Source organism: Podarcis pityusensis (genome assembly GCF_964106645.2).
Source record: "Podarcis pityusensis genome assembly, chromosome: 7".
Lineage (NCBI taxonomy): Eukaryota > Metazoa > Chordata > Lepidosauria > Squamata > Lacertidae > Podarcis > Podarcis pityusensis.
This window is the reverse complement of record NC_138031.1, coordinates 67137906-67163418: the sequence shown is the minus strand read 5'-3', so window position 1 is coordinate 67163418 and position 25513 is coordinate 67137906. Positions and strand designations below refer to the sequence as shown.

The 25513-nt window shown below is 39.1% G+C and overlaps 1 protein-coding gene across 2 annotated transcripts in view; it reads left to right on the top strand.

Annotated features, from left to right (window-relative positions):
* Window positions 1-25513, top strand: part of GMDS (GDP-mannose 4,6-dehydratase) — a 289303-nt gene that overhangs the window by 31189 nt on the left and 232601 nt on the right. For both annotated transcript variants that reach the window (XM_081014931.1, XM_081014932.1), the window contains exons 2-4: window positions 2563-2607; window positions 4193-4280; window positions 5490-5599. In XM_081014931.1, the coding sequence (XP_080871057.1) occupies window positions 2563-2607; window positions 4193-4280; window positions 5490-5599 (243 nt within the window). The remainder of the gene's footprint in view (window positions 1-2562; window positions 2608-4192; window positions 4281-5489; window positions 5600-25513) is intronic.

Below are 25513 nucleotides of genomic sequence, written 5' to 3'. Positions count from 1 at the left end.
CTGTCTCCGGGCATCCAAACCAGTTGGATTTTTTAAAAAACAACATATTTACTGAGTGTAGGTGAGTAGTGTGCATGCACACGAAAGCTTATACCAAGAACTAACTTAGTTGGTCTTTAAGGTGCTACAGGAAGGAATTTTTTTACTTCGACTATGGCAGACCAACACGGCTACCCATCTGTAACTGGAACCATAATCCTATGCATGTCTACTCAAAAGTAAGTCCTAGTGAGTTCAATGTGGCTTGCTTCCAGGTATAGGATTACAGTTTTGGATTGTGTGGATGATCCTGCACACACTTCTGAGTAGGCATGCATGAGATTGTACTGTAAATGTACATTATAATAATGTTACATTAATATCTCTCTTGACTTTCAGTTGAATGGTCTGAAAGTCTAGAAATAAGGTAAATTGTAAACTTGGACTGACAGTTTAATCAGCCTTCTGAGTGTGATGTTCACTGACCACTACCTCACTGAAAGAAAAGAGGGAAGTAGGACAAGTGGATTATGATAATGTATCTTGAAGTAAGCCTTTTGCTAGCGTGCATTGTGTGAGATTACTGGACAGCCAAATTAGCAGTACTATGCTGGAATCAAAAAGCAGTAGCTTCTGGCGGTGGCTTGTTTCCCATTCATTGTCATGTCATGTTCTATCACTTGATAGACCTGGAAAGGAAATACAAAGGAAGTGAATGCCACTGCTAGTTCGAAATGTTCCAGTGTGGCTGGAAAGTTTGAGAAACAGCCCTAGTGAGAAGAACAAGACCTTATTGACAGGGTTCAGTTGTACTTGGATCTGTTTCTCATCAACGTTACGAATAATCGGGATCCTCCGCTCTTCGTTTGGGATTTTACTTTCATCTCTGGATTTTAATGTGTTAAGCAACCAAGGCAGAGCAGTACAACAGTGTTTTCTTTCCTTCTTTTTTAATTGAGTGAATGGTAACATATTTATATTTTCCCCCTTCCTTTTCACTGACTTCATCGTAGTCCTGGTTTGTTATTGTCAAACTAAACCAGGGTTGTAATCAGATTTTGCCTGACTCAAAGTATCCCCACATGTAGCAGAGTAAATGTTTATATGCCAATACTTTTGTTTTCTCTTTCCATGTTAGTTTACAGAAACTTAGAAAGCAATATTTGTGTCAAGAGTCTTAAGAAAAGCTGAGAAGATTGGAAATCACATACTGTATTTTTTGCCCTATAAGACTCACTTTTTCCCTCCTAAAAAGTAAGGGGAAATGTGTGTGCATCTTATGGAGCAAATGCAGGCTGCACAGCTATCCCAGAAGCCAGAACAGCAAGGGGGATTGCTGTTTTCACTGCACAGCGATCCCTCTTGCTGTTTTGGCCTCTGAGATTCAGAATATTTTTTTTCTTGTTTTCCTCCTCCAAAAACTAGGTGCGTCTTGTGGTCTGGTGCATCTTATAGAGCGAAAAATACGGTATGTGCGCCGTGCCCTGTCACTCAGCATGGATTTATGCATTTCCTCATCAGTGTTGCAGTGAATGTTCCATGGGCACTCTTTTATAGCAAGGAGGAATAGAATCATAGAATTGTAGAGTTGGAAGGGACCAACCTTCTCAAAGTTGCTGAACTACATCTCCCATCATCTCTGACCATTGGCATGCTGGCTTGTGCTGATGGGAGTTGGAACATAACAACAACTGGAGAATATGGTTTCTCCACCCCCACTTCAGAGCCCCATAATGCCTTTCAAGTTCCAAGTGAACACAGTGACTTAGGGAACCACTTTTGGAAGGAGGGAGTGCAAGTGAAAATAAATTATACCCTTCGGTGACTTCACCCCTGCTGCGAACTAATTCACAGTTTGTGTTTTAATATTCTCTATCTTTCCCCCTCTCTCTTCCTCCCTCCCTCTCAATATTTGCTTGGCAAGCTGTCAGTTGGCCTCCATAATCACAACTTGTTGGCTTATATTTCTAGCCGTAAGAACATTCACACAGCCCCTGGTACACAGGATAGCCGTTTGTGCTTTTGGAGTCTGTTTCCCAGCGCTAGTTGGTATTCCTCTCTCCTTTCGTAATTTCCCCTTTTGTAAGTGCAGGAGGGGAAATCCCAGGCTGCATTTATTTTTTTTAAAGTGTGATCATGTGAATTAGCTCCATGTCATATGTTTAAGTTTATAAAACATGTATAGTCCTATGAAATGTGATATAAACTGACCCTATGGCCTTGGAATTTTTTTTAACAGACAGTTAAAAGCAATATGACAGTAAATGGACAAAGAGAACAAATGAGTTCTGTTGTAATGCAGATTTGAAAAAAATAGTGGAGGGGGAAAAAGAGAATTTAAAATATGAAACAGAAAAGAATGATTTATGAGTTGACATGTTAAGTTGCTCTTCTTGGTGTATGCTATGCCAAGGATTTATATTCAAATACTTGTATTTAACTGGACATTAAATATATGCTGTTAGTCACCCGTTCAGTATTGATTTACAATATTCTTAAGGCCTTAGGGAGCTTATAACCACCATCTACAGATGCAATGGTTCTAACATTTCCATAACGTTTTCCTATCTTTATTCTTTTCAGGATGGCTCATACTTGGCTGAGTTCCTGCTGGAAAAGGGCTATGAGGTGAGTGACTCGTCTTGGTGACTGACTGCAGACTCATGGAATAATTTGGAAAGGGCTTCCTTGCTGCTGTCCCTCTCTGCATATGTTTTCCACTCAGCCTTAGATAACAAATCAAAAGTTTAGAGAAGAATGTGCAACATGGTCTGTAATCATGCCAGCTTATTGTACTATTTATCAAAGACTGTCCAATGGTGGAATCCCTTTCGTCCTCAGGGTATAGCTGTTTTTTGCACACTTCCTCTTGTTCAGATAAACAGCAGCCTGTGCAAGGTAAGGCTGCTGAACATTAGTGAGCGTGTTGTGATGCAATGTATAAAATTTAAAAAGGGAGGAAAGCCTGGAATAGCTACTTTTTTGTGGGAAAATGGATTTCATGCTCAATTTTTTTCCTGTTTCTGCAGAAAACAACCTGCAGAACCACCTCTGAAAGAAGTTGTTTACTCTTGGTTATGTTCTTCAGAGTTGGACTGTAGTAAGTTGAGCTCCATTTGCACAGTCCTGTAATGTTAGAAGTTTTGCAGAGCTGCCTTCTTCTGATGAACAGTGTGGAACTGTGATGTTGCATAGCACTTCTGTGGGAAACATTTACAGATTGCAAGACTAGACATACCATTTTTTAAAAGCACACGTGACTCATTAATGCAGGCACAACCATGCTGTACTCTGTTCCTGAAAGGTCCACCTGGACTATTTGTCAGATTGTGTTCCTCTCATCCTTCACAACTTCTTTAGTAGCGCCTTTCTTGAAGTGTCACTGGTTTTTCTCTACTGCTGTGACTTTCCTATACTCCACTTTCCCTATTCGTTTTCATGTTTTCCCTAGTGAGCCACTCTAACTTCGTTGTACTATACCTAGCACACTAGCACAAAAATAAAAATTGCATATAAGTGCTGGGGGCTGCAGTTCAAATACATATTTTCTATCTCATCTACACTCTCATTAGCTGGTCTTTAAAATTCTAATCCTCAAATTTTAGCATTATTTTCTCTAACAGGCTTATTATGCTATCCAACTGTAATTTTGACTAATTTACTTTTTTATTCTATTCACAATGCTGTCTAAAATATCCCTGTCTTCAATTCTGTTTTGCCCCATATCTTTCTGGTTAGATTCACCAGAAATTGGTAAGCTGGGCAGAAGAGGGGAAGGGTATGCTTGAGCTCACTGCATGTTCCTGTTCCACAGTTTGTTGTAGCAGGAATGTTATGTTGTGAGGGTTGTGTGTATGTGCTTGTGTGTGTGGCTGGTTTTAAAATATGAAGCATAAATGCACTATATTTTATACTTGTTGCTATAGTATGCCGTCTGATATTTTGATTACGAGGCTGTGTTAACAAGAAGAAATAATGCAAAATGCTACACTAATCCCATCTGAATTTAATGCTGTGGTATTTGGGTTTGGTTTGACAAAATAACTGCAAAATTATGTCCTCTCACTGTCCCCAGCTGTGATTTTTCTAGTTGTCATCCCAGTGTAACAATTCCTTTGTTCTTTTAAAGACATTATAGTTGTTATGGCCAATGGGGGGGACGACTTACTTTCTATATTACCTATAAAAATATTCACTAAGTATTTTATTACAGGTGCATGGAATTGTTCGTAGGTCTAGCTCTTTTAATACAGGACGGATTGAACATCTTTACAAGAACCCACAGGCTCACACAGAAGGAAGTAAGACTTTACTTACTGTTGGGATAGAGTGTAAGAGGGAGAAATGGGTGTATTTTTCTTTGTATCAGCAATGTTGTCTGGCTGGAAAGTTGTACAAGATTGTATCAGTGTGGAAAGTTAGCCATGGTGACTGATGTGTAAATATTTTCTGGTGAGGCTTAGAATTAGAATATAATTTGTTTGGGTTATGAGCCACATTTTGACCCTGTTGCCTAAAAGGACTTTCAAGGACAGCAAGGTTACTTAACTGAAGTGTCTTAACAGTATATTGCATAGTAATTTTCATTCTTAGCTAACAACAAGTTCAGATGTTCTTCTTGGTCATGCAAATGACGCTATCTGTCTTCACGTGATCCCAGACAGTGGCCAGTAGAAACGTCTCAGTCACCTCAACAAAACAGGCTGCTGACAAGTGTAGTTGCTGAAACTAGCCATACAGTTAAGGAATAAGTATGTTTTAATTCAGCCTTTAACTTTCAAAGGCTGATTTAAAACATTGTACAGTATTTATTCTTTATCTGAGTTACCCATATGCATGGTCACGTATACAAATTGTTATGTGAGTCAGTTGGTTTATAACAAGCAAAAGTAGTGATTTCAGAAGTACTGATTTTCATGTTTTTTAAAAGGTATGGTAAGCTTTTTTTTTATCTTAATATTTTTTGAACATCTGACATGGCATTTGTAAGAAACCTATAGTTCTTTTGAGTTTGTAGGAAACCTATAGTTCTTTTGAGTAGTTTACTCTTTTTTTTATCAGATAGCTGGCCAGTAGCACATCTAATACTTTTATCTAATATGGCTTTTAAAGTACATTTATTATAGCTTGTAAGTTTACTACATACTGTACAAGCGATGGATTAAAGGCAACATTCATGTTTGATTTTGTTTATGTGAGGAGTTACCTGAAGACAGACCATATAACTTGTGTGACCAAGAAAATAATGTTTGAACTAGAGTCAAGTCGTGAAGATCATTGTGCAAGAACTTATTGGAAATAAGAGATCTATTGCTTTCATGACTACAACTTAAAATACTTGCTAAACTGTGCCTCTCTCTTTTTTCAAACACCAGTGGAATCTGGTTATAATAAATATATTTTAAAATAATGAATTACGATTATTGGGACACTGCACATTAAACACCATACTGTATTAATGTGTGCATCAAATCTCTATTATCCTAACTATGTTCTTTTGTCTTCTGAAGACATGAAGTTACATTATGGCGATCTCACAGATAGTACTTGCCTAGTGAAGATAATTAATCAAGTGAAACCCACTGAAATTTACAATCTTGGAGCTCAGAGCCATGTCAAAGTAAGTAGCATACATCGGCTAGGATTTTTCTAATCGTGGCAAACAAGCAGAGATTTTGTGAAAAGTTAGCAACTTGTGTACTTTGAAATTTGTCTCTACTTCTTTCTGTAATCATCCTTTTTCTCACAAAGTCTTCCAGCGGTTTTCAAAACTATACACCTGTTAAATAAATCATCACTTTCCCAATATTCTGTTCTTCCTCCATCTTCACTGCCACCACTTTTTTTCTGCACACATCCTCACGTTTCTTTCCTCTGCTCCCAATATGTGGGAATGTGTCCATGTTCATGCGTGGAGATGCATGCGCTGCACATTTTAAAATCATGTCTTTTTCTTAAATGCATTTTTACATTATCACAAGACAGCCTGGCTCACATGGTGAGTTGCTGATTGCAATGCTCATCTTGCTTGCATTTCTTCTTTGTCCTCTCTCCAAGTGTATCAAGGCTACGTAGAACGTCAGCAAAGTTCACCAGTTGTGTTCTTTTCTGTTGTGCCTGCACACAGTCATCATCTGCTGCAGTTCATCCTCCAACACATGTGCATAGCAGCACATCAACTTTCCTTGAGGTTCAGGGTTGTTGCTTTTTGGCCTTTGCATTAACTGAGAGGGGCTATAAATAAGCAAACCAAGAATTTTGCAAATCTCCTGAGTTTTTACCATTATGTAGTAGGTTCAGTTCATCACTCCCTGCTCCCTCACCAGCGTGGACCCATTTTATTATTTTATCATTTATAGAACAATTACAAAATCTGGTTAATTTTGGCAACAAGCTATATGGGTCAAGTTATTGCCCATTTTAGCTTTGTGTAGGTATCTCAGGATGCCTGGAAGGAGATATCCCCAAACCTTATGATTTTAAGTTAATGAATGATAATATTACGTTTTAGGTTGAATTATATAAACTGTTGGTTGCAAATGTAATGTTTGGTTTCTCCTCAGATTGGTTTGGTTTCTCTTCAGATTGATGCACGTTTTGTATGCTGGCATTTTGTTGCTCTAAATAAAGATTTTTCAGTCTGGCCATACTAAAAATAAGGAAAAGAAAGAAAGAAGAGGTTGGTCTAGTTTCCTGCAGGAAACCAACACAAATTAAAATGGATTATTAGACTGAACCTATTGAAATCCAGGGACGCAGGTGGTGCTGTGGATTAAACCACAGAGACTAGGACTTGCCGACTAGGTCGGCGGTTCGAATCCCCGCGACGGGGTGAGCTCCCGTTGCTCGGTCCCTGCTCCTGCCAACCTAGCATTTCGAAAGCACGTCAAAGTGCAAGTAGATAAATAGGTACCGCTCTGGCGGGAAGGTAAACGGCGTTTCCGTGCGCTGCTCTGGTTCGCCAGAAGCGACTTTGTCATGCTGGCCACATGACCCGGAAGCTGTATGCCGGCTCCCTCGGCCAATAAAGCAAGATGAGCGCCGCAACCCCAGAGTCGGTCATGACTGGACCTAAGGGTCAGAGGTCCCTTTACCTTTACCTTTTATTGAAGTCCAGGAAACATGGGCAATGTTCTTCTTAATCATAAATAAAAAGGATTTGACTTCTAGGATAGATAATTTAGGAGTACTCATTGTCCGTCTTTAATTCTATTGATTAGCATGAACAAGCAAATGTGCTGGTAAAAGAAATAGAACATTATGACCATTTCACTCCTTCCCTGGTCCTGCTGCTGCCATGTTATTGGTTTGGCTTCGAATTACAGCTGAACCTGGGCTTGTGACTTCTCTTGCTCCAGAAAAGCCACAAGCTGTAACTAAGGTTTGTTTTGGCTAACCACTCATGGTTTGTTGCCGTCTGTGGGGAAACTAACCGCATGCCCATGCTCAGAGGTAATTCTAACTTGATAGCATGGCAACAACCAAAACTGGAGGCAGGCATGAAACAACCCTTTTCTAACGGTGTGCCAGCATTCTTGTTTGTTCACACCTAGCCATGGTTTGGCTGAGACCAGAGAGAGCCAGAATATATAATCAGAGAAGGAAGATGCTTCAGTTTACAGTTCTTATTTTATTATACTTCTGCAAGTAATTAGTTAGGAGACGGAAAACTATTGCCAGCTATACTCTTTTACTGCTAGCTCATTGCCCAGGCAGGCAGCTATCATAGTGACACTATTTTTTCATGGGGCAATGCTAATGTCCCTTATCTTGCATTTAATCTTGCTATGAAAGTGTCATGAGTCCTTTTATTTGTAATAGTTATTTAGTTATGATAAAAATGGACACTATTTATGGAGTGTTGTAACCAAATACTAATTATCTAATATGCTTCATGTACATATTTGGATTTCAGTTAAACAACATAAACCCCCACTCCTCTTTATATGGCCAGCAATAATATTAAGTATCTTCTGCAATTGTCTATAAAACAAACTTGTTTAGCTGTATGTACTTAATAGAGTAAGGGCATGGCCTGTTTTTTTTATACTGCACAGAAATATCTGTATTCTATAGCCACACCTGTTGCAGGCCAAGCATTATCTTAAAAAAATGAAAAGAAATAGTATTTATATTTTATTTTAATAGTATTTTATATTTTATCTTAAACATCTATATATTTCTAAAGCAGCTTACAGAATAAAATATCAGAAACCATAAAAAATAGTTTCTTTACTAATGCACAGTTCTTACTAGATCATTTAATGACAATAAACATGTGCCAGTTTTTTACATATAAACTTTCTCTTACATCAAATGTTAATAGAAATATTGAAATGCAAAATACCAGTCTTGAGGAACACTAAAGACTGACCAATTATTTAGAAGGAAATAGTTGCCCACGCTTCATTACATAATCCTACTGATCCTCCTCAACCACTTGTTTGAATGTGTCCTGAGATATCCAAAAAGTACTACAGAAATGAGCATGCCCCACTCACCCAAGTGCAGTATAGATAGCCAGGCTGCCTCCATTATTGGCAAACTCCATCTCTACATGGCCAGATCGCCTGTAGGTATGGTAGCAAGTATGGAAGCTTTTCAGCTATGACACAGCATCCCCATGGCAATCTTGTTCTAAGGAGAAGACGAGTTCTCTGGCTGCACAACAGTTGCTAAATGCATCCTGCATGGACTTCGCCATGGGAAAACCTGGACTGCATGTTCTCCTCAGCCTTCTCTTCCATATCATCAGCTGTTGGAATGATGGTCTAGCATTCCTTCATGCCACCAGCAGTCTTTAGCAGGCATAGGCAAACTCGGCCCTCCAGATGTTTTGGGACTACAACTCCCATGATCCCTAGCTAGCAGGACCAGTGGTCAGGGATGATGGGAATTGTAGTCCCAAAACATCTGGAGGCCCAAGTTTGCCTATGCCTGGTTTAGATAGTTGTGGATGCTTTTAAACTGAAGTGTATGGCCACCTTTGTTTCCTGAAGTGGGGTAGTGGTGGATTTGGGATGTATGAGGTGGGGTAAGTTCAGTAGGAATTGTGCTAGTTTCATCCACCAATTGAATGTATACCCTTCCTCCCTCTGTGTAGCAATGGCTGCACCCTTGAGAGATTTCTTTGTTCCAGAAGTTGTAGATTGTTGTGAAGAGTATCTAACTTGTAAGGCATAGAACTATGTAGCTAATACATAACTGTAGGTGGGAACGGAATAGGAAGCCATCCTAAGTTTACAGGATGCTTGTTTTCCTTAAGCTCATCTTTGGATTCCTGTGTTACTGCTGTGTTGCCATAGGCAGCAGGAGCAGCTAATGGCTAGGGAAGCACCAGCTGAATTTTGCGGGGTGCAGGCATCGTAGACACTTGAGAGTGGATAAATACTACCAAATTTCAGAAGGGAGGTGTAGGGGGATTTTGACTGCAAGGCCAGCCTTAGCGGTATGTGAACGATTAACAGATTCACTTGTCCTCCTACTGTGCCATGAGTAATTTGTATGAAAATGTAATACATAATAGAAAATGGCATATGTCGTATCTTTAGGTTTTTATAGACTGTGTTTCTTGAAATGGTTTTTAGTGTTTCTGTTGTGCCTGTAAGTTGCTTTGAGCTTATTTCCATGGGTAAAGTGACTAACAAATGTAAATAATAATATCATTGGTAAGAAACTGCTAGATTTCAGGACAGGTGCAGAAGCTGGGGTGACAAATACTGCAGTTTTTACAGACACACTATGCCTCTTCAGTTGACTTCAGTTTGGAAGCATTTGGAGAGATCCACAGCTCTTTCCAAATGGGCTTGGTTCAGCTTGAAATTTGTCTAAACCCAGTGCACACTCCTGGTATGTGATTAACTGTGAGGTGATATTTAAGGATGCAGTCATATACATACTTGTTGTTGTTGTTGTTGTTCAGTCACTTAGTCGTGTTCGACTCTTTGTGACCCCATGGACCAGAGCACGCCAGGCACTCCTGTCTTCCACTGCCTCCCGCAGTGGTCAAACTCATGTTTGTAGCTTCGAGAACACTGTCCAACCACCTCATCCTCTGTCGTCCCCTTCTCCTTGTGCCCTCCATCTTTCCCAACATCAGGGTCTTTTCCAGGGAGTCTTCTCTTCTCATGAGGTGGCCAAAGTATTGGAGCCTCAGCTTCGGGATCTGTCCTTCCAGTGAGCACTCAGGGCTGATTTCCTTAAGAATGGAGAGGTTTGATCTTCTTGCAGTCCATGGGACTCTCAACAGTCTCCTCCAGCACCATAATTCAGAACATATACATACTTATCTGGGAGTAAGTCTGATTGAGATTGAAGTCAGTGAGGCTTACCTCTGAGTAGATACAGTGCGGAATCCAACATTGCACTGTTAAATTCCTTTCGCTAGTGCAAGCGTTTCCTCTTGCCAGGCAAAACAATCTCTCCTCTCTTCCTGCCCCACCCCACACCCTGTTTTGGAGGTTCTCCTCACCAGTTGCCCTAGCACAACTTGTGCTGGTTTCCATTAGCACAACTGTTTAGTTGAACCTGGCCCATGAATTGTCCCAATTTCATTTTTATTGGAATAACCTCTGAGTTGCTGAATGTAGGACAAATCCAGCAAAATTTAAGCTGATCACTGTTCTTGTAGCAGATGTTAAGCATGTGCCCACGCGCATTTCTGGATCACCATCACCACATTGAACATATTTTCTGGATAGAACTCGGGAGGCACAGAGGTCACAATGAAACTCAGTGCTGCCTGTTAACAGCAGAAACGTGCTGTTTTTAAAAAAATCTGTTTTCTGTGGTTTTTGTTACATGCTGCTCTTTTTTACTGTGTAAATATTTTTTTGTGGGAATGAGCCGTGTATGAAAGTCCGGTGATACCTGTCCAAACAGATTGTTTTATTAGATCTAAGAGGAGCTGTAACCTTGATAGCAGCTAATAATGTTTGGAATTTCTCTTAAAAATTAGTGGACCACACAAAAGTGTAGCCATTTGCATTGTGTAAAATCTGAGCACTAGTTATAACTGTAGGTATTGTCTAGCCTGAACAAAACCTATAAATCATATATTACTTTAGTAGGGCAATATAAGCATCTTATATTGAAGCAGTTAATTCTTTAATTTTCCTTTTAAATAAATACATGCACATGGGTAGTAATGTGCTAGGTAGCAATAGCAGGAAGGTTATATTTCTTTACATGGAAACCAGTTTCATTTTAAATGGGTGTTTGAATCTCTCTCACACACTGTTTTGTACAGGTAAAAGATACAGCCAGCATTACTGTGTTTAAGTGATTGGCTTATTAGCACTTACTTAAATCTCTCTCATTTAACCAAATGGATTTCTAATAAAAAAAGGATTGGGTTGAGCCTACCATCCCAGTCCTTTGAGGTCAGCCACTACTAATGTTCTAATTTTAAGACGGGAAATTAAAGCTAAGAACGGAGACTTTCTCTAGGTCACTCTGAATCATTTGTGGAGATGAAATCAGAACCACAGTGAGGGCCTCTAAGGGTCAGGTTTTGAGGAACTATGATAATCTTGCTCCCTAAATTCTGCAAATAATCTCTTAACTTGACAGTTGAATTCTCCTCTGCTCTAACATACTTTTGCTGACATTTAAGATGACTTTAAGGTGTCCTGCTATGTTTTTGCTTTTCTAAAATTGTACATTGTGCCATTATATTTGGAATTACATATGTTAGTATGTATTTTTTTTTTAAAGCAATTTATTAAGTTTTACAATAAAAATAAACATAATAAACAATGTAACATTGATCTTAACATATTTTCACATTTTCTTTAGACTTCCTCACATCTCCCGCTCCCATTTTCATCGTTATAACGTTTTGTCAGCAATTTATCATCTTATTTATCTTATATCCCTTATATTTCATAATCTTATAATTCTCAAAAGGAGCTAAATTTCACAATCTTACTTATTTTCTTAAAAGCTTCTAAATTTAGTGGTGCTCAGTTATTTTGATCTAGCGTCTTGTTTAGCATTCACTCAAATTACAGTACTTTTGTAAATAGTTCTTAAATTTCTTCCAGTCCTCCTCAGTCCTCTCTTCTCCCAGGTCACGGATTCTGCCGGTCATTTCAGCCAGTTCCATGTAGTCTATCAGTTGTATCTGCCATTCTTCCAGTGTGGGTAGATCTTGAGTTTTCCAATGTTTTGCGAGAAGTATCCTTGCTGCTGTTGTTGCATACATAAAAAATGTCTGGTCCTTCTTTGCCACCCCTTGGCCGACAATACCCAAAAGGAAGGCCTCTGGTTTCTTAGTGAAGGTATATTTAAATACCTTTTTCAGTTCATTATAAATCATTTCCCAGAACGCCTTCACTTTAGGGCAAGTCCACCAGAGGTGGAAGAACGTTCCCTCACACTCTTTGCATTTCCAACACTTATTATCAGACAGGTGGTAAATTTTGGCAAGTTTGACTGGGGTCATATACCATCTATAAATCATTTTCATTACATTTTCTTTCAGAGCGTTACATGCAGTAAATTTCAATCCATTGCTCCACAACCTCTCCCAGTCCTCAAACATGATATTATGCCCAATGTCCTGTGCCCACCTTATCATAGCCGATTTAACCGTTTCATCTTGTGTATTCCATTTCAACAGCAAGTTATACATCCTTGAAAGTACCTTAATCTTTGGTTCTAACAATTCTGTTTCTAATTTCGATTTCTCCACCTGGAACCCTAGTTTTTTATCATTTTTAAAAACTTCTTTAATCTGAGCGTAATGTAACCAATCTCGCACTTTGTCTTTCATTTTCTCCAAACTCTGCAATTTCCAATTGTCTCCATCCTTTTCTAGTATTTCCCAATATTTTGGCCATTTAGCCTCCATATTGGGTCTCATATGTTAGTATGTATTTATGTGTTAATAGTGACAGTACAGTGGTACCTCGGGTTACATACACTTCAGGTTACAGATTCTGCTAACCCAGAAATAGTGCTTCAGGTTAAGAACTTTGCTTCAGGATGAGAACAGAAATCGTGCTGCGGCGGCGCGGCGGCAGCGGGAGGCCCCATTAGCTAAAGTGGTGCTTCAGGTTAAGAACAGTTTCAGGTTAAGAACGGACCTCCGGAACGAATTAAGTACTTAACCTGAGGTACCACTGTATATTTTTACACTGAATAAGCAAGAAGTAGCTCTAAAGTTTCTTAGTTCTTAAGATTTGCTGTGCCACTACATAAACATTTAGGACTCTGCTTGCCTCCAGATATAATGGCGCAGTGCCACCGAGAAATAACATGATGGTGATGTAACAAAAATATTCCTCTGTGTCAGAAATATGCTGTTACATGTGTTTATACACAGGTCGACTGTGAAAGACACACTGCATGTTTTTGTATTGCTTTGGCTAGTGATTCAACAGAAAGCTCCCTTTTTGGTAGTGCATCGAAACAGTTGTTTTCTTTTTGTCAAATAGATGGCAGCAGAGTGTTGTAGACAATAGGTGATTCAGTTCCTCTAACCATAATGAAAGAGGCATGACAGATAGTAGACTTCTATCAGCTGCAGCCTTGTAGAAGTTGTAGTTGTACATTAAAAAAGAAAGAATGCTACTATTGATAATGCACAAGAATAGAAGACCGAGAAGGTTATGCCTTGCTATACTTTCGTGAATAGTTCCAGGTGGGAAAAACCTAATCTTTTAAGGTATGACATCAACTCATGAAATGTGATTGAAGTCAGCTAAGATAATATGCACATCAAAATAAATAGACAGAGAAATAGAAAGTGTTCACAAGTTTCAAGTGAATTAACTACTGCCTTGGGGTGCTGTGGGAATAAGCCTGCATGCCTCTTTAAAGATAAGCCAGTCAGAGAAAGGAAATGTCAGTCCTTAAATTGTACTGACGTTATTTAAGAACACTGCTAAGGAATAAGGATTTTTTTTTCCTGACAAGAGTTTTAAAGTTTTCCCCCCATCCATACTGTGGCTCCTGTTTAACAACTAAAATGAAATACATATTTGTGTTCCTTTCGGTATAAGTTAAAAGTAGCAAAGTACCTTACAAGAGGTTTTACTAAATAAAATATTAATCTTTTAAGATATATAGGAATACATTTTATACAAAATGTTTATAAATTTTCCTGGTATCTTTAGACTCTGCAAGAACATCCTCAATAGGACAAAGTGTTTCGGTAACAATTTAGGCCGTAGCATAATAATCTGTGTTTCAACTCAGTGCATGATTACGACTATTAAGAACTCAAATGTACTTTTTGTTATTTCTTAATTTAAATCTGAAATTATTACTGTATTCTAGAAATACGAACATTTTAAGCAAAGTTAATTGTACAGCTGCGACTAAATCAGTGGTGTAGGATTTATTTTCTCTTGCCTGTGCATAGAATGTGAATTTATATAAATGAAAAATGCTATTTGGGCGTGACCCAACCAAAACTTTATAATTGTACAGCTATATGAATTAATTAACTTGAAATACATGTATACTTCATATATTAAATTCAATGTAACTTCATTTAATCATAACTGTATGATGAGTATGCTATTTAAAATGTTCGTTTAGGGATGTTTTTAATGTTTGAAGTTCTATTCTGTTCTTAGTCGTCTGTCGGGAGCCGCCCAGAGTGGCTGGGGAAACCCAGCTAGATGGGCGGGGTATAAATAATAAAATTATTATTATTATTCATATTTAAGCTGTGCTATTTGAAGGTGTATTATAACTATATCATTCCTCCCATGCAGTTAGCTCTTTTTGTTTTTACATTGTGTGCAGAGAAGCTTAGCTGCATTTGAAAACCCACTTTTATTTTAGTTTGGGTTTTCAAATACACATTATCCATTAGCCTAACCCTCTCCCCCATGTCCCCAGCAGTTTAGGTTTTAGCGTTAGTTTCTAGACATGGTCTTTCTCCAGTGCAAAAGATATAAAACAATAACGTGATATGAGAGTTCCATTATGAGAAGACAGCCATTCACATTTCTCCCAGGTGATTATAGCAGCAGAGTAAAAAAGGAACTTAGGCAGAAATGAAGGCCATGAAGGTGTCCGTACTGGTGATGCAAGCACTGTTGACCTTCGCATTCTCTGCCATGTTTATAAAGATGGTGGGAGAATTTGGTAGGGAACAAACTTGTGGCCGCAGTCCAGAGAGTTGCTCATGCAGCTTTGTCACATTGTCAGGTTATTAAAGGTGAGCACAAACTATTCTACACCTGACATTGGGGATGTTCTGGGTTTTCCTGATGCTGTCAGCAAATTTAAGGTGAAGTTTTTTGTCTGGCTTCTGTCATTCAGATATCCTCATTGGGGGCGTTTGACAGGACAAAAGAGATGATGTGTTGTTGTTGTTTTTACAACAACTTGCACTAGGATCAACACAAACACTAGGATCAGTACAAACAATTTGACCCTTCTCATATAGCATTATAAATACAGGAGAAGTATTTGAAGTAAGTAATGTTAAAAGTGCTTATCTATTCCCCCAGACAGCTATTCCCACAGACATGTTTTCCAGCTGAAACTTCAAATCCTAGATTTTAATTTGTGTTTTAAATAGACAAGCCTCTACTATGCTGGTCCATTCACCTTATGGCTTCTTTTGCAGTCATTCTGCACTTGTTTAAACTGATGTTGTCTCTCGAAGTAAATGCAAATATTTTATATATGTTGTACATCTGAATACACACACAAAGTAAGATGTTGACATATGCAGAAGATAACATGTAGTATTCTGACAGCAGGAGTTTGGGGGGGCTTCAGAGGCTGACTGTAGCTCTAGAAAAGAATTCAATTTAAGAATGTGATCATTAGATTAAGAACAAACATAAATGCAAAGAATAGAGCTTTGGTTCATATTTAATAATACGTCATCTGTCTAAGATAGGGAACAAATGCTTCTAAAGTATTTATATATTATTCCTGTAGCAATTGATATTTATTTGCTGAACAGCAAGTTTGTTATGGTGCAATGGGTTTATAATGTCTTTTGGCCTTTGAAATGTCGTTCAGATGGGGTAGTAAAAAACGATTAGAAGTTTTTGTTGGTATTTTTTAAAAAAGATGAGACTGTGAACATAATGAAGTGTTTTAAAGTTTGACAGTGATTTAAGAATGATTGTGGTATTGGCATGGATAGACATTATATTTCAATATCTAAATAGCATTTTTTTAAAAAAAACATTAAACTGTGTAACACAAATTTATAAACGTTATACTTAAACCTTTTCAGTCATACAGCTGTGTTTTTATTTTATTCATAGGTCACTCTTACATCAAATAGTGCAAATTCATCAGCATTCATTGAACTCTATAAGCATTATATCAGCTTTATAACAACATATTTTATATGTTAATTTAGAACTTAATTTACGTTTTGTAAGAGAGATGTATATTTTGGGTTATTTTCTCAGCACAGATTGTTTAAATCCTTCACTCTTATCACATTCTGATTTAAGCTCCCCCTCCCCTACATTAGATCAGCGATAAGAGTGGGGAGTATGTTGAAATGTTGCACGTTTGAACATATTTAGAAGAGTTTGACTAGAGCCATCTGTTTCAATGTTTAATCATCAAGCTGTTCTTGAAAAATAGGCCAAACATCCCAGGGGAACTAGTAGATACAAGTAGTTACAAAAATAATAAAAAGCAAAAACAGAAAATATGCAGATATCAAAAATGAATGATCTATAGCAACCTTTTCTTTGCTTCTGGATATGCTGGACCAGATTTCCTACTGATAGTAAAACTGGCAAGTTAAAATGTTTTCTTTTAATGAAACCGTAGAAATAAGGCAGCTTCAGATGCACCCTTTGTTTTCCTGTCGCCATTTTGAATTGATTTAGGAGGGAAATAACAAACGGAGGAGGGGGAAATAGCCCCTCCCCAAACATGGCCCCACCCCATTAAATGTAATTTAAGAGCTCTCATTTGCTCCTTGTCTATACCAGTCCAAATTCCTTCTCCGTTCCCTTTTCATTGATTCGTAAGTTTAGTGTTGGATCTGCTCCAGGTTGAATGCTACCCATACTTACCTTTAAATCGGTGTTTAAAACCTTCTAATTCTTGACAGAAACTGTTTGAAGTGAAATATGACTTGGATGAAATCTAAGCCTTACCATAGTTGATGCTGAAAGGGGCAGGAATTTTAGTGAGGGGGAGCATGTGAGCTTAAGTGGGAGACAGTATTTAAATATTAGGGATGTTTTTACTCTCCTAACTGGGGTTACAAGATTGAAAAATGTTAAACCTGCACCAAGCCTTAGAACGTTCAAGTATTTTCCAGCATGTACACCTGTGATTTATAAATGCTTATTTATTCTTGGGCAGAACCAATGCTTCAGCTAAAGCAGGCATCCCCAAACTCAGCCCTCCAGATGTTTTGGGACTACAACTCCCATCATCCCTAGCTAACAGGACCAGTGGTCAGGGATGATGGGAATTGTAGTCCCAAAACATCTGGAGGGCTGAGTTTGGGGGTGCCTGAGCCTTTGCCTACCTTTTTGCTCTCTTTTTAATGTTACAGAATTTACTTGTGCTCTGGTGCACACATGCACATTAACATGTGTCTCACATGTGTAAGGCATGGAAAAGCTAATTCTGGCAAATTAGGAATAGTACTCTTGTGATCTGTACTGGAGACGACTGCGTGCCACAGAGACTTTGCTTGCTTCGGCGGATTTTAGTGCTGATCAATGTCAGCTGATCAATGTGTTCTTTCTCTGGGGAGCTGTCAATAGCAGCAGTGGGGTTTTAATTGCAATATTTTATTTATTTTAAAATAAAATGTATAAATTAACAGTATAAATTATGACTTTTGTGGCTTCTCAAGCCATTACAGAAATACAGAGTAAAAATGGGTCAGTAACACAGTACACAGGCTATATCCCACACCCCAATGTTGGTTGAACATAGCAACTGTTGAGTTACTATCATAGAGATAATCTGAAGGCAGTAAATCAACTATACAGTACAGAGAGGTGAGGTGGAGTCTTAAGGTGCCAATTTAGCCATGGGTCCTGATCATGGAGAGGAGAGAACCAAGAAGGGGAAAATTCACATGCGAAGTACGAGCTCTCCTGGCATTGTGAGACCTGAGTAGAGAGCTAGATTGGGGTGGGGTGGGGGAGTAGAAACAAACATTAAGCAAATATTTAGCTGTTCTATGGTAAGGCAAAAGCCTGGATTTCTACTATACTGTATAACACAGAGGATGACCTCTAATGGGGTAGAATCCATGTTTGATTCTTCCCTCATTGAAGGAGACAATCCTTCGCAGTCTTCCAAAACCTTGGAAACTTCTCATTCACCCCAACTTTTAAATGATGAAGTTCCTGTACTCATAGGGACACGGGTGGCGCTGTGGGTTAAACCACAAAACCTAGGACTTGCCGATCAGAAGGTTGGCGGTTCGAATCCCCGTGACGGGGTGAGCTCCCGTTGCTCGGTCCCTACTCCTGCCAACCTAGCAGTTTGAAAGCACGTCAAAGTGCAAATAGATAAATAGGTACCGCTCCGGCGGGAAGGTAAACGGCGTTTCCATGCGCTGCTCTGATTTACCAGAAGTGGCTTAGTCATGCTGGCCACATGACCCGAAAGCTGTATGCTGGCTCCCTTGACCAATAAAGCAAGATGAGCGCCGCAACCCCAGAGTCGGTCACGACTGGACCTAATTCCCTTTACCTTTTCTCATAATCCCCCCCCCCCCTTTTAAAGTCTTAAACTTAGGCTACACTGAGGCTACGCTGAAACCCTCCTAGTTTAATTCAGCAATAGAAATATTTCTCCCTTTGAATAGGCACTGTTCGGAACCTCTGTACAGAAGAGTCCTGGCTAACGCCAAAGAAAATAACAAATATGGCTCAGAAGCAGGAGGACAAGAAAAAGTGAAGGCAAGGAAGGGAGCTAGCTAAAGTGAAGAGAACAAGTGGTGCCATCTCTCACAGTCAACTATGGGGATAGCATGTTTGTAAACTAGTGATGTGAAGCAGCTTCCTGGTGTAGTCGCCAAAGGCTGAGCAAATTGTGGATGTGCACCCAGTTGAATTTCAACCAATGAATTTCAACCTGAATCTGAAAAGGGCTTTTCACAAAGTTCTGGGATAGGCATAAACGCCATTTCATTACAAAAGATGCACATGACGAATATTCCTAGGTCTGCGTCATATTAGCCCTCCCTGCCAGAGGGCGTAAAACAAAGTCCCAAAGGCTCCCATATTCATCAATCTTACTTCAGGGGGCCTTGCTCCTCTTGAGAGGAGATGGGGTTGAAGCTCTTCAGATAATGTAAAATGGGCACTTGGCTTACTTAAGGCAAGATATGATCACTGGATTGCATCAATTTGCCCCAGAGGGGTGATTAATGGCTGAATTATAGGCATGTGTGGGGGACAGCAGGGACTTGCACTCTAAAGGCTTTCATCTGCCACAAGGACTTTCTCACTACTCAGTGTAAAGAAAAATGATCAAGTTTTGGTGCATTTGCAGGTTCAGCCAAGCTATGCAGTAACAGCACAACTCACAAATACGTTTGGTTGTGGGAAAACACCCTACCAGTTTCAGTGGTCAGTATTTTGCACAAAGGAAGTTTGTGGAAGTTTCCTTCTTGTGCAGGAAACTTCCTGGAAACCCCCTGCAGCAGATCGGGGAGGCAAGGGCAGAGGAGAGGCGGAGGGATGATGACTTCTGTTGCACTAGCAGAAATTATTGCACTAGCAGATCTATTTAGTTGGATATTCCCCAATGATCACCAACAGCATCATAGCTTTAGATTAGCTGGGAAATGATTGGATTAGCTGGGGTGATCTATATGTGACTATCCGTACAAGTAAGCATTGTTCTTGATCTCAATTGATTTAATTTGCCCTTTGCAATGCAACGTGGCCATGCCACAATCATGTTTACACCAGTGTGGTGTAGTGGTTAAGAGCCGTAGACTCGTAATCTGGGGAACCGGGTTCGCTTCTCCGCTCCTCCACATGCAGCTGCTGGGTGACCTTGGGCCAGTCGCACTTCTCTGAAGTCTCTCAGCCCCACTCACCTCACAGAGTGTTTGTTGTGGGGGAGGAAGGGAAAGGAGAATTTTAGCCACTTTGAGACTCCTTCGGGTAGTGATAAAGCGGGATATCAAATCCAAACTCCTTTTCTTCTCTTCTTCATGATCCCTGATTGACTCAGATCATGCAGCAAATGAGAGACACGACAAGGTAGAAAAACAGCACTGGGGAACGATGGCTAAATTGGAACAGAAATAATAATGTTCAGAAGTAATGTTTTCTGAGGGAACTCTCTGAAGGAACATTTCTACCAAAAATTGAGACTGGCATACATTTAGCACAATCCTAATCCTTTGCTTTTTCTTCTAAACAGTGTATGGAAGTTGAACTCTTGAGACAACATACATAAATCTCTCCAATAGCTAGATTTCTATTTGCTTAAGGACATTCTCGTTCAGGTCTTAATTTGCAACTTCTTCTTTTGAAGGACTTAAGCACAGTTTTTCATATTTACATGTAGGTGGAGGGTTGCATCGCCCAGTGATTGCCGCATAAGTATGCATGCATTCAAGCAAGCAAAACCTCTTGCTAGTTTGTGCAGGGTGTATTGTTCTTTTTTTAAAAACACATGGGAATTAAAAAAAAACCACACATTGGAATTTTCCAACATCTCTCATCTCACATGTGTTTAACATGCTATTTGTTTCTGTCTTGACAGTATATTTGATCTGATAGTTCTGTCTTTCATCTTAACATAATTGAGATAGAAATATTAACAGGACTAACTCCAGTAACAACTGTTCCTTACAAAATGAAAACAGTGAATGCAATGATAAAAGTGGAGATGTGCAGGAAAACATCATACTGTTCCGTTACTTTCCTCCATAATGCTTTCACAAGTTTCCTACATACAGAGAGGGTCTTCTCACACCTTCTTTCTTCTGTAATTCAATAATATACAGTGGTACCTTGGTACTCGAACAGCTTGGCTCCCGAATGCCGCAAACCTGGAAGTAAGTGTTCTGGTTTGCAAACATTTTTTGGAAGCTGAACGTCTGACACGGCTTCTGATTGAGTGCAGGAAGCTCCTGCAGCCAATCAGAAGCCTTGGTTTTTGAGTTGAATGGGCTCCCAAAACAGATTAAATTCAAGAACCAAGGTACCACTGTACTAAAATACTATTTGTATGCTACAGAAACTGGATATGCCATTTGAGAAGCTAATATTCTCCAGGAAATGAAAATCAGCTAAATCAAAATATGTATGATTGTTCATCACAAATCCTAACATGCTCACTTTTCTTTGTGCTGCTTAGCATCTATTTATTAGCATATAGCCTATTTGAATAACGAGCTGTCCCCTTCTCATGTACTTGGAGTGGGAGTGCTAGGAATGGATATGGATTGGCAGCTAGATAAACTTGTCTTTGGTCTGAGCCAAGTGTAAGTGGGGACATGGCACAGGCTGATTGAAAAGCTTAAAAGGGAGAAGGGTCCACCAAGCTATCCTGTTCTGGTTCCACAGACGTGACCCATGGCGCCGTTCAGTCAGCTGGTGGTTGCAGCACCAAGGAGAGCTCCTTGTGAGCAACTTGTCTGATGACTGGATGTAAATGTAGGCCTTTGAGCCTCTGTCTCCAGGCCATCTCTGTTATGCTCCACCTCCTTTGTTGGAGAAGTAGAGTCTCTTAAAGGGGCCAGACCTTCAGCCTGAAGATGGTCACTTCTCCTGTGCTCTGTGCCTCCTGCCTAGTGTGTTCTGTATGCAGTTGCAGTGGTGAGGTGATGTCACAGGCCCTTGCTTACTTACAAGGCAAGGTGAGAGATGAGGAGACTCCATGTCCCATTTCCCTGAATCTCAGCTCTTCAGCAAAGCAGTGGTGGCAACCCTGGGGAGCAGCTTGCTATGACTGCATTTTTCTGTGCACAGAAACAGTCCAGGTGGGGACTGGGGATTAGATGAGGCACCGTGGCTTGTCTGTTCCATTTATATGCTCCATTGTAATGGAAGTTGTAAACCCCCCCTCCCATATATTCTGATATGCACACACTCTCAGATACCGGACATTCAACTTTACAGTGGTACCTTGGGTTAAGAACTTAATTCATTCTGGAGGTCCGTTCTTAACCTGAAACTGTTCTTAACCTGAGGTACCACTTTGGCTAATGGGGCCTTCCACTGCCGCCGCGCGATTTCTGTTCTCATCCTGAAGCAAAGTTCTTAACCCAAGGTACTATTTCTGGGTTAGCGGAGTCTGTAACCTGAAGTGTCTGTAACCCAAGTTACCACTGTATTAATTGATGGCAATATCATATTGGCCCTCTTCATGTGTGAATCTCCTGAAGCATCACTCAATCACCATAAGCAGAGCTGCACTACTGGCCCTGCCACCAAATGGCTACTGACAACATAAGGAAAGCCTATGTATAGGTAGCTGTTATCCCATAGGCTCTGTGACTTTGTGTATATTTGTAGAGTCCTAAATATCTATATTTTGTACCCATATAACAGTCTTTCTACAGCATCAAAATATTTCCAGGTGGGGGGAGAGGGACACACACCCTGTTTTAATTTCACTTACCATGGTTAACTTGCCACAATTTTGTTTATGAATTGGGTGAATTAATATCCATAGTGCAGGAAGCAATGAGTCATTAATTCCTGACACCTCTTGTGTAACATAGTGAGTTCACTTTATTTGCTTACTGCTCTTGCTTGCTTAAAGCTGTTGTAAGGATCATTTGGCGGCTGTCTCTGATTATAATGGGTCAGTTGACTTTGTACAGGAAATGAAGTAATTTACTTTGGCATTTGTGCTTGGCTGTTTTCAGAATCATTGCTGTAAAAAATACAGATATTTGGAAAACATACTGAGAATTATGAAGAATTTGCTTTTTTATATCTGCGAATTTTTTCATCCTATAAATATTCTTTAATAATGCTGCAACCAACATTTCAGTAGGGACTTTTGTGCAATTAATACTACAGTTGCTGCTGATTCATCTATCTGATACTTTTGGAGATCACTGTATATTGACTTGTAGAATACAGATGAATCTTACTTTAAAATAAGCTGTCTTTCCTTTTTCTAAATTACTGTTCATCTGTCACAGGCAGATGAATTGATATTTTACCTTTTTTGTTTGTTTTACAAAGCTTAGAGTCATGATGGCCCCATAGCATTAGAATTAGTAAAAGGAAAAAGGTGTGTAGAATGGATTCGATAAACAGTGAATTGTTTCAGTCAGATACATTTAGAGTTTATTGTTGGTGTTTAGGATGTAGATGAGTGGGTTGAGTTTACTGCTGTAGGTGCAGTATATTTATATATGTAATAATTTTTTGCCCTTTTTCCTATGATAAACTTCCACAGACATACTGGCCTTTGATGCCTACTTTTTCCCAATATAAAGCACTAAATATTGTCCTTGTCTAGGGGTATTTTGAAGACCTCAACCAATGACATAGGCCGCTGTTTGTATTAATTTGGTTTAGTTACTATGAGAGTTCTCAGTAATGTCTATTCATTGTAGTAAAATCATTTAGAAAATATTTTTAATGTTCACTTTTTTTATAAATTGGCACTGCATATTCAGATATAAAACAAAATACATTATGGAAGTTATTTTCCTAGATTCTCTCCCATTGCTGATAAATTATAATGCAATGTGTAGAAAATGCTTATTGTCGGGTGGAATAAAAGGCATTTTCTGCCAGATGTACTACTTTAGGTCCATTCTGTAAACTGCATATCATGTTTCAAAATGATAGGACACCCTCTACCTATAATGTAATCCGTTAACAAGTTTGTTCATTATGTGAGTGGTTAACTATACTGTATTTGCAACAACTTTTTTTTTTAAAGCATTAAACAGAGGTGGCAAGAGTGACTGTTATTTATAGGCAGTTCTTTTCACCTTTGAGAACAAGTTCTGTCCTCCATACTTTCCTCGTTTTTGCTCAGAGCGCATTTGACACACAAACAAAAGTCACTTTTGTCTCGCGGTGGAAACGTGCCAAGCTATTTGACATAATGACAGGTGGGATATTATCGCTGCTGAAATTTTGGCTGTATGGCTGCTTTGTTCATGTTAGATTGTGTTTTGACTTGCATGTTTTTGGCCGCCATGTAGGATTCACCTTTATTGGATTTGGAACTTGCCTTGAAGTATAAGGGTTTTCCTGTTATATAATTTTCCAGTTGCAACTTGCCCGTTGTACATGTATGTACATGCTTCTTCTTTCATATTTAGCTTAAAAGTGCAAATTAAAAATTAATTCTGCTCAGTTGGGAAGTACCAGCAATAATGCCCACATGTGCGAACTTAAATATCTTAAATGAACACTGTGTGCGCTACAGGCGACAATGTACAAATAGTGAATAATACCAGTGTGATGTCTTTGGAAGGCTGTTTATAACCAAGGCGGGAGATGCTGCTGCTAATATAATTAAATATGTGCATTAATCTAGTTTAGATTAATGCACATATTTAATATTATTAGCAGCAGCATCTTTAAAGTGTCTTTTAAAACAGGCCAGGTATATTAATTTGAAACATTGGGTCAGGAGTTATCTGTTCTTAATGTAGCATAGAACTTGATTTCAGAGGAATGACTTGCCTTGCAGAATACAGTCACTTATAATATGAGCAGCATATATATGTACTTGTATACATTACCTTATTTTTCTGTCTATAAGACGCCCTCATGTATAAAACGCCCCTTATCTTTGGGGACTCCGATTTAAGAAAATGGGGGATCTGGACCCCATATATAAGATGCCCCCAAATTTTGGACATTATTTTTAAGGGGGAAAACCTAGTCTTATACGGTAATTACTCACATCTGCACTGCATAAATATAGTAATTTATTTAAACACAGTGACTTGGATCCTAAGTGCCCTTTCAGTCAAGCAAGGGCAGAGTGATTTATTTCCCGTAAGTCAAACGTTTTCAAGTATCAAAGGGAATTATAGATCCAGTCGGAGTCTTTCCACTCTGCAAACCTCTTCTTGTTGTTCTTCTTGTTGCGCATTGCTGTAGGTACAATGGTTTGTTTATTCTTAATGTTTACAGATACAAATAGAGAAAAAAAGGATTTATTTGGAAATCAATCCCTCTTTTGTCAAAGGGTAGTGTATGACTTAACACAAGCAAGTTCATTTGAATGTTGGCATGGAATGAGTAATTTTGGTGGTGCTTAATTAACATCATGGAAAATGGATGGAAATACATACACAGGTGCTCAAAAATCACTTTATTTTTAGCACTGACAATTTAATATCAAGGATGGTCCATTCCATCTCCTAAGCTTGGAAATCCAGGTGCACAGGCAGTGCAAGGGGTCAACAGATATGGGGGAATTACTGCACAAACAAGAAGGTGACAGTGGGAATGAATAATGCGATGAGGGGAAGAACTAGACATGTCACATAACTTGTTTATATTAACACAAATGTGAAAGCATGATTCTAAAAGGCATCTGCTTCCTAGTGGATTCTATCCAGTGTCAATGGCTTGAGGGCTGTAATCTAGAGGTACTCCCTGATTTTTACCTT